The 16,491-nt window shown below is 53.7% G+C and overlaps 2 protein-coding genes across 2 annotated transcripts; both read right to left on the minus strand.

The window, feature by feature from the left end:
* Nucleotides 1–752: 752 nt before the first annotated feature.
* Nucleotides 753–5,211, minus strand: FUCA1 (alpha-L-fucosidase 1). Its single transcript, XM_058820022.1, has 8 exons — nt 4,868–5,211; nt 4,117–4,251; nt 3,788–3,925; nt 3,103–3,208; nt 2,567–2,767; nt 2,255–2,445; nt 1,971–2,070; nt 753–997 (listed from the first exon to the last, which is right to left on the minus strand). Exons 1-8 carry the CDS (start codon nt 5,209–5,211, stop codon nt 857–859), a joined length of 1,356 nt encoding a protein of 451 aa, XP_058676005.1. The 3' UTR covers nt 753–856.
* Nucleotides 5,212–6,481: 1,270 nt separating this feature from the next.
* On the minus strand, nt 6,482–7,531 carry CNR2 (cannabinoid receptor 2). The gene has a single exon (XM_058819842.1). It carries the CDS (start codon nt 7,529–7,531, stop codon nt 6,482–6,484), a length of 1,050 nt encoding a protein of 349 aa, XP_058675825.1.
* Between the last annotated feature and the right edge of the window lie 8,960 nt (nt 7,532–16,491).

The raw sequence follows: 16,491 nt of genomic DNA on the forward strand, positions 1-16,491 counted from the left end.
GGCCCCGCTCCGCGCCAGGGGTCACCGGCACCGCTGATGGGGCAGCGAGGCAGAGGCCATCGCTCCGTTGTCCTCGTTTGTCGCATTTTTTTTGTTTGTAACGGCGTCACCGGCGGCGCTCCCGTGAGCGGGTCCTGGCGCTCGGTGCCGGTGGATGTTTGTTTGTCCCTTGGGTAACGGCGCCCACGGCACCGGCTCCGCACGTGGCCGTGCCTCGGGGCTCTGCTCCAGCTCAGCTCGGAGCGTCCCGGCAGGTTTAGCTGGGACGGGAACAAAACAGCCTGCCTGTAACGCTGTGGGGTCTGCGACGTTTGGGGTGCCCGCAATGCTTGGGGTGCCCGCAATGCTTGGGGTGCCTGCAACGCCGCGGTGCCTTCACAACAACCTGGGTGTGCCCTTGGGAGCGGCCTCACCGCTCACACCCACGCTGTTCAACCCTTCCTGGGAAGTTCAGCATCCACGCAGGAGCCCTGCTCCCACTGGGACCCAAAGTTCACAAGTTCAGGAGTGCAAGCAGAAGTCACCAGTGCAATTCACAACAGTGGAGTCTCTTCAATTCTCTAAGAACAAAATCTTTTGTTGTAGCTGTGTCCAGCAGAATATCAATAAAAGTTTGTTGATGGATTTGTATATCTTTACAGAAGATTTCTTCCAGCAAGGTTCCATTAGATTTATTCATCATGGAAGCAGCTGATCACAACTGTTCCAACCAACACTGAAGTGACACAAGGCAACAGAGACCGGAGGAGAGATTCTCTCAAGTGAAAAATAATGTATTCAATGTGAAACATAAAATTCCTCTTGGCTTCCATCAAAAAGAAAGGCACTGGGAGATGCTGCGATCCCCCCACAGGCATCACTTCACCCCCTCGAGTTTCACCACCCAGCCAGGCTGGGGAGGGAGGGGAGATGGCAGCATGGAGGGCAGGGTTATGAGCATCCCTGCCCCTGGCTGGATCTGCCACTCCAGAGTGCCAGCAAAGCCCAGCAGTGTCACCTGCAGAGGAAGGCAGGAAGGAAGGGGACACTCAGCTGGGGCTCAGCAGCCCCATTTGCACAGCCCAGAGCCCCTGCAGGTCCCCAGGAATGGCTCACATGGCACAGGGCTGACACAGGGGTGTTTGGAAGCCACAGCAGGCTGCAGTTTGTTGTCTGGGGTACCCAGCCATGGCTCAGGTGGCACAGGGGGTGACACAGGGGTGTCTGGAGGCCACAGCAGGCTGCAGTTTGTTGTTTGGGGTTTGTTTGTTGCTGATGCTTTGCCCCTGTTTGTTCAGAGCAAAGGCCACTGCCACGTGTGCGTCACGGTGACATGTGCCACCAGCAGGGCACTGCACCTGGGCTGCAGGACAGCCCCTCCTGCTTCCCTCCCCTGCAACAGCAGGATCAACACACCCCAGGACTGGAATCTTCCCTGGCAGCTCCTGTGCCACGTTCCATGTGAGCCAAAGCCTGGGGAACAGCCTGGCGTGCTGCAAGGAGCCCACAGCAAACACCCTCCCTGTAGCCACGAGATTTTCTGAAAAGTCCTTTCCTTAGGGTTTTTTTTCTCCTGAGAAGCTGCGAGGCCTCAGGAACAAAATGCAAACATTGATTATCTGCTGCTGTGGAATGCTACAGGTGCATCTGGGATTGGTCTCATGTGGTTGTTTCTAATTAATGGCCAATCACAGCCCAGCTGTCTGGACTGTCTCAGTCACAAACCTTTGTCATCATTCCTTTTCTATTCTTAGCCAGCCTTCTGATGAAATCCTTTCTTCTATTCTTTTAGTATAGTTTTAATATAAAATATATCATAAAATAATAAATCAAACCTTCTCAAACATGGAGTCAAGATTCTCTTCCTTCATCCTCAGACCCCTGCAAACACCACCACACCTCCCCAGTGCCCCAGCTCCTGAACAAATCCAGGCTGGCCCTTCCCACCCCCAATGCCCCCAGATGCTCTCAGCGTGTGCTCAGTCCCTCACCTGTGTGCCTGGGGATGCAATGGGTGAGGACAGGTGCAGGACATTGTCCCGAGGCCAGAGCAGGAAGATGGCAAAGACCACGGGTCCCTTGGAGGTGTACCTGGGGGAGCAGGAGTTCAGCAGGGGAAGGGCACCAGGCACAAACCTCACCTGCCCAGACAGCACAAGAACACAATTCTGCCCTCTGTCACCACACAGGTGTCACCCACTGCCCCCAACTCCGAATTTAGGAAAAGGTAAGAAATAAAGACCAGCTCAGCTGGTCTGAGCAGCAGGGCCCTCACCAGACAGTGTCTGTGGTGTTCTCCATCTGCACCCTCCAAGGCTGGGACTCATAAATCGCCTCCCCATTGGTATCCAGCCATCTCCCAAGGGCCAGGAGTCTCTCTTGGAAGATGGGGACAATCACCCCTTCTTTTGTAGGCCCCACATTGAGGAGGTAGTTGCCACCCAAACTCACAGTCTGCACCAGCTCCTGCGGCAGATAAAGCAAGATAACATTATCCTCACCTCAGACACACAGAAACGGAGCAGTTTTACCCAGAAGCCCCTCCCTCCCAGCAATCCCCCCAGGCTATTCAGGTCAGGTTTCTCACCTCGATCATGCTCATTTCATCCATGACCTCGGGCAGGCTCATGTTGCTGCGGTAGCCCCAGGAGAGCCTGTCCAGGGAGGAGCACATCTCCCACTTGTGCTCGGGCAGCGTGCCTGGCCTGAACTTGTCAGCACAGTTGTAGAAACCCCCGTGGCGGCAGGAGCAGCCCCGACCCCAGCGGTCGTTGACAACCACGGTGTCCTGAGAGAAGGAAAACAGCTCAGGGCACAGATCCTTCTGTTCTTGGGCTGTCCAGCTGGCAGCCACCCCCCTGAGGAAGCACCAAAAATTCCCAGTGTAATGGAAACCCAACTGAGAAGGCTGAATGCCTCCCTCTGCTCAGGCAGGAGCTGAGACAACAAAGCTGAGCGTCCATCAAAGGTTGGAGCTGTCCCAGCAGCACAGCCAAGGTTCTCTTTTTGTCAGAGAATAAAACACACCAAATGTCCAGGAGGTTTCTGGTTTGATCCCACACCCCAGAGCCTCCTGCCCTCCCACACCCACCCAGAGCCAGGAGGGGCAGCAGGCACTGGTACCTTCACGGGGCTGTCGTTGTAGAGCCAGGCAAGGAAAGAGGTGGAATTCCAGTAGGAATCTGGAGCTTCCCAGTCCCCATCCGACCAGATCAGGTCTGGTTTGTATCTAAGGGAGACAGAAGTTGTTTCATAAAGGCTCATCTGCTCCTGCCACACTCTGTTTCTTCCCCTTTCCACTGCCTGCCATCACCAGGAGGATTTTGCTTCATTTTCTGCTTCACACAAAGCTCTAAGGGAGGTTCTTGCAGCAGCAAAGAAGAAGGTGTAGATCCACAGCTCAAGAGAGGGTGCAGTTCTTCCAAAAAACCCAGAATCTGGCACCTCAAAGTGCACATTCTTGAGTTGGGACAACAATCCACAAGCCCAAGCCTTTTATTTTTGTCAGCAAGGCAAGGATGTAAATTCCCAGTGAAATCACTTTTCTGTTCTACTAAATACTGAACAGTTTGTTCCACTTCTAGCCCCCCTGCACAAAGGCAGGATTAAAGGGAATTGCAGGAAAAATTTGTCCCTGGTTATTCTACAGATCAGACCTTCCACAGGTTAAAACTGAAGCCCTTCTCTAATTACTGCTTAGCAAAGAGAATTTGCCTTGACAAAAATCAACATTTCTGTTCTTTGCACCTTTCTCTACAGAACTGAAACCAGGAAATGCTGGTGATTCTGAGCTGGTTGTGGCTCTTACTTTAAGACAAGATCATAAAGTTCTGGCATCGTCTTCTTTAAAACAAAGCTCTGGGTCTTGAAGTCATTTTGTTTGTCAGCAAGGTAGAGAGGGTTAAACCACTCCATCAGGGAGTGATACAGCCCATAACGGAGGTTGCTGAAGGACAAAACACAGAGGGGAGAGTTAGGCTTCAGTGGGGATTAGAAATAAGTGGAAATGAAATTACTGGCATTATTATTTTTCATCATTTGCAAGCACTCCATTTTTCACAGGGTTTTCTGCTGTTTGTCAAGCAGAGCCAGGAGCATTCACTGCTCTCAGAGCAGAGCTCCCTGCCAGGGCCTCACCTCTCCCTGAGGGCCTCTCCCAGCTCTCCCACCAGGTCCCGGTGGGGCCCTGTATCCACAGAATTCCAGTTCCAGGACACTGGCGACCCCCAGTTGGTGAAGCCCTCGTGGTGCTTGGTGGTCAGGACCACGTATCTGAGAGGAGAAAAGGAATTGTTGGGATGGCAAAGGAACAAATGAAATATTTCCCGACCCTACTGCAATCCCAGTCACTAAAACAGCAAGGCACTGGATAACCACACTGTGAGGAGCCCTCTGTCACTATCCCTTGGGTTTAGAAGCAAATATAAGAATAAGAGTTAGTGGATTTTAATGCTGGGAAAGAATGAACGGGAAGTACTTAGGAAAGAGCAAGAGCTTTCATCTTCTCAGCACCCCTCAGCGATGCCCAGCACTGTCAGGGACCCCCAATCCCTCAGGGACCCCTGACCATGGCACTCATCCCCTGAGGGACTCCTCCATCCCCTCAGGGACCCCCTATCCCCTCAGGGACCCCCGGCCATGGCACTCATCCCCTCAGGGATCTCCAATCCCCTCAGAGACCCCCGACCATGGCACTCATCCCCTCAGGGACACCCAATCCCCTCAGGGACCCCCGGCCATGGCACTCATCCCCTCAGGGACACCCAATCCCCTCAGGGACCCCCGGCCATGGCACTCATCCCCTCAGGGACACCCAAGCCCCTCAGGGACCCCCGGCCATGGCACTCATCCCCTCAGGGACCCCAGCTCCGGCCATCCCGGCGCTGACCTGGCCCCGGCCCGCTGGAAGAGCTGTGCCCACTGTCGGGGCTGGAAGTCGTAGGCGGTGAAACGGGGCGCGAACTCCGCGTAGGTGGTGCCGGGCGGGAAGCGGCGGCGCACGAAGCTCTCGTAGGCGGCATCGTGCTGGCCCTGCCAGTGCCACCAGAACCACTCGGAGCCCCAGGCGGGCACGGAGAACACCCCCCAGTGCACGAACACCCCCACCTTGGCCCGGTCGTACCAGGCGGGCAGCGGCCGCGCGTCCAGGCTGGCCCAGTCCGGGCGGTAGCGGGGCGCGGCCAGGCCCGGGCCCAGCGCGGCCGCCACTCCGAGCAGGGCCAGCGCCGCCATGGCCGCCACCCCGTGACGTCACCCACGCCGCGGGTCCTGGGGCCGCGGGTTCGAGGCTGGGGCCCGACAGCTGCCCGCGGGCACGGCGGGGAATGAACCGGGGAGGGATGGGAGACATCGGGGATAGCCCAAAAATTGGGGAATGTCCTGGGGAATGATGGAGGGACACCGGGGATAGCCCAAAAATTGGGGAATGTCCCGGGGAGGGATGGAGGGATAACCCCAATAATTGAATAACATCCTGGGAAAAGATGGAGGGACACCAGGGAAAACCCCAATAATCCACCCTGAGCATCCCTGGAGCCGTGTCCAAAGGCTCCTGGGGCTCTGGCAGTCTCGGGGCTGTGTCCATTCCCTGGGGAGCCTGGGCACTGCATCCTCTGGGACACAGGGCAGAGTGCAAGGGCCTCGTGGCCGTGCCCCAGGCAGGCTCATCCCTGTTGGAGGCATTTTGGGGGCTGGCAGGAGCCCAGCTGCTCCAGGTCACCGGTGAATGGCCCTGTCCCATTTCATTGTCCATTCAGTCAGAAGTGCTGCTTTTGCGTAATTTGCAGAAAAACAACCCCAATCAAGTTCCTCGTGCTCAAAGTATCTGCCCCAGTTTGGGCTTAACCTTGTCACCTGGAGAACTTTGTACACCAGGAAAGAAAAGGAAGAAAGTCCTGGAAAATGGCTTGTATGTTTAATCACATAACATCTCACAAACACCCGTGTGGCTCGGTCAGTTCTCCTGAAATCTGCTGGAAGAATTGTGCTGCCTGCAAGGTCCTGTCTGCCCCAGCTCTGGCCAAGTCCTTAAGCCACAGGGAGAGGTTGGAAAAGCCCTCCCAGATCATCGAGTCCCAGCTCCTCACTTTGTCACAGCCCAGAGCACTGAGTGCCACATCCAGGTGACACCTACAAGGACAGGGACTCCAAACCTCCCTGGGCAGCTCCTTCCAAAGCTTTTCCATAAAGAAATTCCTGCTGATGTCCAACCTGAACCTCCCCTGGTGGGAGATTATCACAGAATCATGGAATATCCCGAGCTGGAAGGGACACCCCAAGGACCATCCAGTCCCGGTCCTGCACAGGACACCCCAACAATCCCAACCTGTGCCTGAGAGCAAAGTTTGTGCACTTCATGTCCCAGCATTGAAGGGTGACATCAGCAGGAGCTGTCTCCCCATCACAGCTGACCCCTTAACTCCCATCAGAAGAGAAAATAAAAAGAAAAGTGATCCAGACTGTTCCTTGCAGGCTGAGTGGGTGGATCTCCCCCGGTGCCTCCCTACACGGTGTGCGTGTCCTCGCAGACGGTCTCTATCACGGAGGACTTGTGGCTGCTCTCTGCTTCTGGGCTCTCCTCAGGGGCCTTCAGCTGCCTCCTGAAGCGGGACAGCACCCTCCGCAGGGAGGAGAAGAGCTCCTTGCTCCTCAGGGCGTAAATGATGGGGTTGACCATGGAGTTGAGCAGGCAGAGGGTGCTGCAGAAGGCGAACACCTTGCGCAGGCGGTCGCTCAGCCTGCCGAAGACGCTGTAGATCATCAGCACGAGCACGGGGGACCAGCAGAGCATGAGGACAGCCAGCACCATCACCAGGGTCTTGGCCAGCATCACGTCCATCCTCATCCTGCTGGTTTGCTTCCCTGCCTGTGCTTGGTGCTGCTCCATGTAGGCCACGTGCTGCCGAGCCCTCCAGAGCACGTGGGCGTAGGCGCAGACGATGCAGCCCAGCAGCACCACGACCCAGCAGAGCCAGCCCGACAGGTAATTGTCATCCACAAAGGGGAACAGCTCGGAGCAGGAGGAATCCAGCGTGCAGCAGTTCCAGCCCAGCAGGGGCAGGCCAGCAATGGTGGCACAGGTCACCCAGAGCACTGCCAGGGCTGTCCAGGCCCTTTTCCTGGTCATCAGGAGCTTGTACTCCGAGGGCCGGCCGATGGAGAGGTAGCGGTCCAGGGCCGTGAGCAGCAGGCTGCTGAGGGAGGCTGAGAAGGAGGTGTTCACCCCTCCCAGCTGCAGCAGGAACACCTCCTTGGAGAAACCAGCCTCGTTGAACACGTGGAAGTTCACGAAGCTGCAGACAAAGATGACGCTGGCCAGGATGTCAGCCAGCGCCAGGCTGCCGATGAAGAGGTAGGAAGGCTTCTTCCTGATCCCAGGGGATGAGAAAATCAGGTAGAGCACCAGAGAGTTCTCAAAAACACACATTGTCCCAAAGAGGCCACACAGGATACCAATGCTTATCTTCTGTGCCTGTGTGCTGAGCACCATGAAGCACTCCATGGTGGTCCCGCTGCACTTGGAGGCGTTTGCAGGGATCCTGCAGGAATCCATGGTGGTGACCTGGAGCTGGGAGCTCACAGAGAGCCTGCTGCTTCCCTCTGCACTTCCTCAGGTGCTCTGGAAAAGGTGGAGGTGAAGAGGACTTAACAAGCAATAAATTTACCCAAGATGCTTTCTTCTCTTTAGAAGCAAGTAAGGAAAATAAAATCAGCCCAACTTCCATGCTTTTCCCAGCTGGTTCTTTGGCTGAGACCCATTTCCCGCAGCCCAGGGGAAGCCTGGCTGTACCACCTCGGTGGCACACCACAAGATGGAAGCAGCAACACTGAGAATTTTACAAATCCTGAGCCAGATCTTACCAGGACTCACTGCTCAGGGCCAGCAGCACTGGAAGGGACAGCTCAGGGGGACACCACAGCTGTGAAAGACATCCCAAGGGGAGCACAAAACTGCCACAACATGCCTGCCTCCATGGCTTTTTCCTTGGGAGCAGCCCTAGGCCAGGGCTGCTTTTCCTGCCTAGGGTTAGGGTTGTCAGAGTGATTAATAGATGTTATTAGAGATTAATTAGAGATCAATATTAGAGTACAGGTGGGACATACAAACTGAGACCACCTGAGCCTAAGAACCCCTGCCCACACCCAGAATTAGGTAATTTCATCAATACTTTTAGCACCAGCAGAGGTGTGATGGAGGGAAGTGCCTGGTTTTGCACAGGGCAGATGCTGAGCTACTCAGTGCATTCTGCAGCAAGAGCTGGGTTTTTCTCTACAGTTCTGCAGCTCAATTTAACCCCCTCATCTTCATAACCTGTCCTTGAGGTGTTATTTTCTTCCATTCTTTCTGCGGATTGCACTGGTGTTTAAACCAAGTTGTGCAGCCTTGGATTTCAGGGAACAATGTCATCCTGGACTGGGTTAGAGCAGGTGAAGAGGCAGCTGTGGGATACCCCAAACCTGCCTGGAGTACAGCAAAGTGCTGTGACCAAGCCCAGGGAACAGGACCCCCCTGCCCAAAAGCAGGCAATGGGATCGTGAGTTCCCTCTGCTGGAGGAGAGCACTGAGCTGACAGCGTTCCCTTTCCCCCAGAACAATTCACTGTCCCTCGCTGCCCTGGGCTCTCTTGTGAAAGAGGAAATGTCCCAAACACCCGAGGCACGGCCAGGATGTGTGACAGACACAGAACAGGGGCAGGACTGTGGGTTCCACCCTCCTGTGCCCCTCCACCTGCCTGCTGTGTGAAATTCAGCTGCTGCTGGAGGTGAGAGCAGCCAGCGCTGCCCAGCAAACCTCAGCCGTGACATCTCAGCAGAGATGGGTTTGTAAAACATGGGTGTTTTAACTGGCCTGGGCACTTCCTTCCCCACTGATTCCCCCAACACTCATCTCTCTTCCTGTGTTTCAGGAGTTGCAAAATACCCCAATGATTGGAGAGGCTGCCCAGGAGGTGACAGAGAAGAGCCCCAGCCCCACATTTGACTGTCAGGGAATTCAGTGCAGGTTTCAGGCACAGCAGGGCAATCCTGATTTCCTGATTGGGATTTCTTGGTGTTCCAAGGCTGGAGGAGTCCTGGACTTTGGGCTGATGTGTGGCTGAGAGTTGCAGCAAGCTGCCCTCCTCTTACATCAGGCTCTTGCATGGGGTAACATCACAGGAGAGGATGTTGCCCTCAGATCTCAGTGCTCTCGTTTCCTGCAGCCCTTCTCAGGAACACCTCACTGGCAGCAGGAATTACCAACTGCTGTTATTAAACCTGACACATCCCTTCCTCTGGAGAGAGATGGATTTAGCAGACAGATGGACTTCTCATACAGCAGGGACCAACTGCCTCGAGTTTCCAACCCTCCCCAGCCAAACCCCAGCATCCAAACCAAGACATTTCTTCATTAAGCAGCCTCCAGCATCACCTTGGCATCCATTACATGCAGCCAGCATTCCCAGGACCACCATAAATCCTCAAACCTGCAGTTGTGCAATATCCAGCTCACATCCTTAGGAGCCTGGAAAGCACTGAACACCAGGCAAGGGAGTGAGGGCAGCAAAATGCCATCCCTGATGTTGAGCTGCTTGGGGAGACAGCTTATAACCTGCTTATAATGTAAAAATAACTCCTGTGCTGCCTGTCCTGGCCCAGCTCTCTCCACTAGGCTGAAAAAACTCAGATAAGCCTCAGTTCAAAGTGGTGTGCTGGGCTCACAGCAATCAGCCAGCCCTGATCTTCCTTTCCCACATCTGCTCTGTCTCAGGCTGAATGACAAGGACAGATCTCTGCTCCCCAGAGCCTCCTTGCAGCTCCTGTGGCCATGAGGGAAGCACAGAGCTTGCTCCAGCAAAAGGTCCCCTGTGCACAAGCATGAAAACACAGGCAGTGCCAGGAGCTCCTCTCCTTGCACTGCCTGTACCTCTTTTTTTTTTTTTTTTTTTTTTTTTTTTTTTTTTTTTTTTTTTTTTTTTTTTTTTTTTTTTTTTCTTTTTTGGCCACAAATCTGCTTTTTCCTGCCCAGGGGACATTTCCCTCTTGTCAGATGGGCCCCTGCATTTGTTTGACCGTGGTCTCTGCCCCCTGCCTGCCTTAGCTGCTGGGAAAAGTGCCAGCCCACATCTGGTTCCTGGGGGAGAGCTGACCTGCAGCATCCTCCATGGGACAGGTCCCACTCCCAGGGTGAAACCCCTTTTCAAGAGCAGATCTCCACCTCCTTGGGAATCCCAGCCCCAGGCATGGCTGTGCATCCAGCCAGGGAGCCAGAGCCCCATGGGCTCAACGAGAAAGGCACCAAGTGTCTTCTGGCCCTCCTGTGGCTCCAGGGGCTGTGGCACAGAGGGGCTGCTTCCCTGGAATGCAGCAGCTGAGCTGAGATTCCCTGGCTGCTGCACAGGATGAACTCTCTGATCGCGGCATCTCCTGCCACCAGGAAGGCCCAGGGCAGGGAATATTTTGCCAAAATATGGCAAAATGGCCTTGCAATAGGGACTCCCCAGCAACAAGAGCAGAGCCCCAGCAAACAGCAGTGAATGAACAAGGGGTGAGTTATTAGGAACAGAACACAGATCAGAGACTTGGGAATGCAACATATTCCTGATGCAGCCCCAGTGACTGCAAAGTGAAACCTCCCCTCCCATCAGATCTTCTCCAAGCCCACTCACTCCAGCCTAACAGCTCCACCTGGCTTTGGGGAAATTCAATTTCCAAAGGAAGGAGTCCTTTCCCTCTCAGTGCCTGTGACTGATTCCAGCTGTGGGGCTGGCAGTGCCCTGCACACAGCAGCACCAATCCTGCTCCACTTGGGATGGCTCTGCCCTCACAGAGCCACCACAGCATCCTGCTGATTAAAAAGTTATGTACCAGTTGCTTAGATAATGTAAAATTAAATTTGCCTGCTGCAATCAGCCAGTGCATTGTGCCTGCAGCACTCTGAAAGTGCTCTTGAATATTTCATGTGCAGAATATCTGAGAGTTCTGAGCTTTACAATAAAATAAAATGTCCTAAATGATCACCTACTATGAACATGTGCAGTGATTTATGCAAAAAATTGTCACTAATGCTTGCAAATTTCACTTGCTGAAGAAGCAAAGTATCTTTTGCTTTACAAACATTTTAGTTTGTATGTGATTTCCTGGTTTAGTTGCAGAAGTTTTTCCATTATTTTGGAATCAGCTGTTCCCCTGGTTTGTCCTGACCACATTAAATGACACTGAGTGGGATTCCCTCCCTGATGTAAGAGCTGTCTGCCTCAAATGCCACACTGAGGATTATTTGATCCTTTATCAGCTCTGCCCATGTGTGACTGCCTGAGGGGAAAGTGAAATTCAGGATGGGGTGGGTGCAGAGCAGCTGCAAGTGCCACTTTGGGCACAAAGCAGGGCAAACCAGGACTGCTCTCACAGCACCAAAACCATCACAGAAACACTGAACTCAGCGTCACATCCCTGTGAGACATTTGGAAATACTCTGACAGAGAATCAGAGAGGAAGGGACCTTAAAGCCCATCCAGTGCCATCCTTCCACCATTCCATGTTGCTCAAACCCCATCCAGCCTGGACTTGGGCACTGCCAGGGATCCAGGGGCAGCCACAGCTGCTCTGGGCACCCTGTGCCAGGGTCTGCCCACCTCACAGGGAAGAATTCTCGGAACCCATTCCCCCTTGTCCTGTCACTCCAGTTCCAACATGAACAATTCCCAAAATCAGCTGTAAAGAGTTAACCCACAGCCTGCCATGAAGCACTTACCTTTCATCTCCTGAAGAAAGGATCCATCCTAAAAAGCAGTTACACATTGCCTTGCAGTTTATCCCCAACAGCTGATGGTGAACCCCAGGAATCTCCTGTGCAGCAGAGTCTCCCCAGGCTGCCTTGTGCAGGGCAGCACCGAGGGCTCTCACATCAGGGGTGGTGTGAGAAGAGGGCCCAGGGCTGCAGGATGCTGTGGGTCAGCAAACACAAACCACTCACCTCCCCGCCGAGGCTCTGGGGCTTCCCATGGCCCGGGCTCTCAGGGCAGCTGCTGCAGCTGCGGACAGCGCCTGCTTCCCTCTCCTCTCACGGCACTTCTGGTTTCCTCTGCGTTTCTTGAACCATTCTGCTTTATTCCCCTGGGCTGGAAATCCATCAGTGTGAATCCTTCCTCTGCCTCCTTGCTCTCTGGCACATTCTTTCGGAGAATGTGTGTCGGGTTTTCTTTCCTTCCTCCCTTCTCCTCTGGGTGTTGTGTTCTGCTGCCTGCTCGTGCCACATCTACAAACAACCCAAACCCTCCGGCTCGCTGAAATTGTTCTCCCAGTCCCTCTCATTTCTCCTTCTAACTGCAGAGTTTGAGGCAAGAGACATTCAGGTTCTCCTCCTGATTTCTCTGGGAGCATGGGAAAGTATGAGGGGGGGGGAAAGCAAGGAGGCAGTGTGGAAGAATCTGTATGTACCTGGCTGTGTGCAGGTCTAAGGGCAAGCTCAGAAATCTGCTGTCTGTGCCTGCATGAGCAGCACAAACCTCACCTGTGCCCCTGAATTTCTCTGCACACAGTCCACTCATGCTGGAGGGACGAGGCGATTTTCTCTCTTCAAGTGGAAGGAAAATCAAGGTCTTCAACTCCACAATCCGTGTGGTCAGGCAGGACCCGGGGCTGCAGAGGCTGTGGTGCTGCTGTACCTGCTCTCATCCATCCCTCCTCCCTCCAGTGACCACTTCCCTCCTCGGCTGGGCTGTGCTGGTGCTGATGGAAAGCAGGGACAGCTCTCCCTGCCTGGTGACACCACGGATAATGTCACCGGTCAGGGGGGACAGGCAAGCTGGCCCCAAGTCCCAAAGGAGCTGGCCACGCTGTGGTTGGATGTGACCATCCAGGCTGCAGCGGGGACCTTGGAGGCGAAGCAAAGCCGTGATCCTTAGCCCTTGGCTGCTCCTTACCTGGCTCTGCCACCCAGAGCCAGCCCACAGCGCCATCCCAGCACCAGCAACGCGGTTCTCCAGCTGGGAACTCAACTTTCCCTCCTGCAGGGGGCCCAGTTCCCTCACTCGGTGGCATCACCAGCGGTTACACCGCGTGCTCTCCAAACCCCGCTTTGCCTCCTTCCCCTCGGGCAGCGTGTGCGGCTCAGGGCTCGGCAGCGGCCGTCGGAGCTCAGCGGAGCTCGGCTGCCCTCTCCAGGGAAACCCGGACAGCGCCCGGGGAAAGCTCGGGAGGAGGCAGAACTGGGAACTCGGCGCTTCCTCCTGGGCCCCGGCCGGGAAAAGGGGGTTCCAGGCTCTGCAGGGACCTTCCGGGGCTGGGAGGGGGTTTGGAAACCACAATGACCATGAGAGGCATCACAGGAGATGATGGGTTGTCAGCTCTGTCCCAAAAAATAATTCTTCCATTCTTGTTTCCAGGAACTGAGAAATTTGCAGGAGCAGGTACGAGATTGTAAAGAGCAGGTGAGAAACAAAGATTCTTTATGCTGGTTCTGAGTTCCAACAGCAGCACCCAGCCCCAAATTATTCTCTGCCCTGACACAGCTTCACATCCAGCAGCATCCTGTGAAGCATGGCCCCAAGTTTCCTCTGTCTGCAGGGAGAACCATGTGTCACAGGAAAGAAATATTATTATGGCAGCATAGTTAGAAGCTTTTGAATTGACTCTGATTTATAGCAAAAATTGTCCTGGCAGACTAAAGGAAAACCATCAGAGCTGATTGTTGGAATGTAAAGGGTTTTTGCTGGAATAACCCAGCTTTGGGAGCACCCCCATACTCGGGGTTGAAGCAACGCTGAGCAGGTGCTGGGGAAAGGGACTGTGAGCCCGGTATTGCTCAGGAGTGCAGGAGTTTCTGTCTCCAGAGCAGAGAGAGGAGCCCTGGGGCTGTGCTGGGACACTCAGACCCAGCCCCTGCTGGAAGGGTGCCTGTGCTCTGTGGGAGGACAGGGATTGCTCATTTTTCTCTGACTGTTGTGTTTGCTGGGCTGTTTGAAAACCGGGTGGTGCAGATGGGGCCGAGGGTCGGGCACTGCTCACCTTGATAAGGTGTGACTCAGGGAGCCACGGTGAGTGACTCTGCTGCACTCATAGAGAAAATGCCCAGAAAAAAACCCATCTTTACTGCCATGTCTAGAACAGCTCCTGAGAGCAAACAGGGCTTGGCTGAGGGATTGTCCTGTGCACAAACACCTCTGCTGCTCTCCTGGAGGGAGGAGGGTTCAGGTAGAACTGTTTTCCCTGCTGACAGGACGTGCACCAGGCATACTGATTTACATGGGCTGAAGGTTCCTCTGTGACTCAGAGCCGGTGAGGGCTCCAACGGGGAGCTGTTGAGGCACAAAACAGGGTGTGACTCGGCAGTCGTGCCTGGATGTGTTTGTTTTCCAGAGTGGGAAAAGCTGTCAGCTGTGACAAAGCTGCTTCAGCACGAGCCCTTTAAACCCCCCAGGCTCGGGGTTTGGCCCTGTCGGTGTCCAGGGGGGTTTTACCCCTGGTGCTGTTTGCTGGGTGCTGTGCACGCCCCACACACCAATGCACAATGCTGGATGTGATCTCACACTCACGAGCTCCAGCAGGGCAGAGGACAGAACTCGTGTTCTGGAGCTGATCTAACTCAGGTGCTGCTGGATACCAACTTAATTCATGTCTAAAGCATATATCAATATACTTATAATGAGATTTAAACATTAAAAATGTGTAGTTTTATCACATTGTTTGGGTTCTTGAGCCTCTTTATTTACCCTGCAGAGAGACATTCAAATGTGTGCTCAGTTCCTGTAGCTCACTGCTGTGAATATCCTGAGCTTCATTTAATGAACATGGGTGCTCTGCCAGGCAGAATAAAGGATATTCTAAACATTACTGAATACCCAGTGCTTCCATGCAGCCTTTAAAGAAAACACAAGCTCACACGTTTCCCTCATAAGGAAACTTAGATTAACAATCTGGTTAATGTTTGGCTCAGGTGGAAACGTCTAACGAGTTTCAAGTGTGTCATGGTGCTCTTGGAGCCATAAAATGTAAACATCTTGGCTTTACTGAAAGTCACCCACAGCCGGAAACTCGTCACTGTGAATGAAACTGGGGCAATGGTTCACTGTTGATTTAACAAATGAGTCATCCGTGCTGCAGACTTCCTGCAGCATCCACTGAAACACCCGGCCAGGAGTGTGTGTGTGCTGAGATCCAGCTCAGCCACAGCTGGGAGCATCTTAATGTGGGGCTAATGAAGCCCTGGAGGCTTTGTGTTCACTGGGACTTGCTGGTTGTGGCAGTGCCAGCACAGATGGAGCTGCGTCCCTGGGCTGGATTAATGTTTGCTCTGAGAGGGAGTGGAGGTGCTGAGTGAGAAATAAAAGTGGCTGGGGAATTCCTTGAGGTGCTGTCACCGTGGCAGCAGGAGCATGGTGGGGAGCTGAGGAGGATTTGGGTAACACAGCTCCCTGGGAACATGAGGGAAGCTGGGATTTATTGCAGTCATCTTTGGAGTGCCTGGAGGAAGTGGAATAATCCAGACAGGGCAGACACTTGCACAATAGAAAACTCCTGTTCGTGCTGTGTACAGGTTATGAGAGGTGCACAGGAGGTCACTGAGTCTGTGGCACAGCAGGGTGGGTTTGGAGGCACTGCCCTGTTCCAGCAGTGTTTGAGGGCTCTGGAGCTGGGCCTGTGGCACATGCAGGACATCAGGGTGAGCACAGCACGATCCTGGAGGCAGCTACGATATCCCAGCCTGCCCATGAGTACCTGAGGTGGATGTAGTGTCACATGCTCAGGAATCACAAATGTTACAGTGAGACCTTTGAAAAGGAAGAAGGTTAAAAATCAGCATTTGAAGGAGTGAAGTGGCTGTTGGAGGAATCTCAGGTGGTGATGATAAAGGACTGAGACGGAACCTCAGGATTCAGTCTGTGCTGAGTCTTTAGGATGCAGCAGGAACTCGAGTGCTTCTGTCTGTTGTGGTTTGCACAGCCCTGGGAACATCTCCTTTCCTTCCACTGCAGGGGAGGAAACCAGCCCAGGGCTCTAACAGCTGAAGGGTGAAACACACAACTTTGCAAGCTGGACTTTGTGGTGTTTGGGGTTTTGTCCCTTTGATTTTAAAAATGCCCTCATGTTCCTGCTCGGCCTCCAAATGACTCCATTTGTTTCAGTGGAACAGTTCCTGCACAAATACAGCAATGGCTTATCACTGACATTTCCTGCTCCCCCAGGCTGAATGTGTCAGCCTGACCCCAACACCAGCTCTGAAAGACAAGATGTTTCTTTAATTATCTCAGAGATAGCGAGGACAAACAGCCAGACCTTGTGTCATCCTTGTTCTGAACTGAAAAGTACACGCTGTTGTGCTGCCCAGACAAGAGCAGAACATTTGCAGCCTGCAAAATGCTGTTTCTCAATGCCACTGACACGTCCTGGCTTGAGAACATCCACACTGGGCTGAGATCGTGTTTTAGCAGAAATAAACACACTAGAGATAGAAACAAAGCAAAAATCAGCTGATGTGCATTGGAGGAGAGTTGTTAATTAATGAGTGGAATTTCCAGGCTTACAGCAGATATT

This window comes from Ammospiza caudacuta, chromosome 25 (assembly GCF_027887145.1).
Source record: "Ammospiza caudacuta isolate bAmmCau1 chromosome 25, bAmmCau1.pri, whole genome shotgun sequence".
NCBI classification, from domain to species: Eukaryota; Metazoa; Chordata; class Aves; order Passeriformes; family Passerellidae; genus Ammospiza; species Ammospiza caudacuta.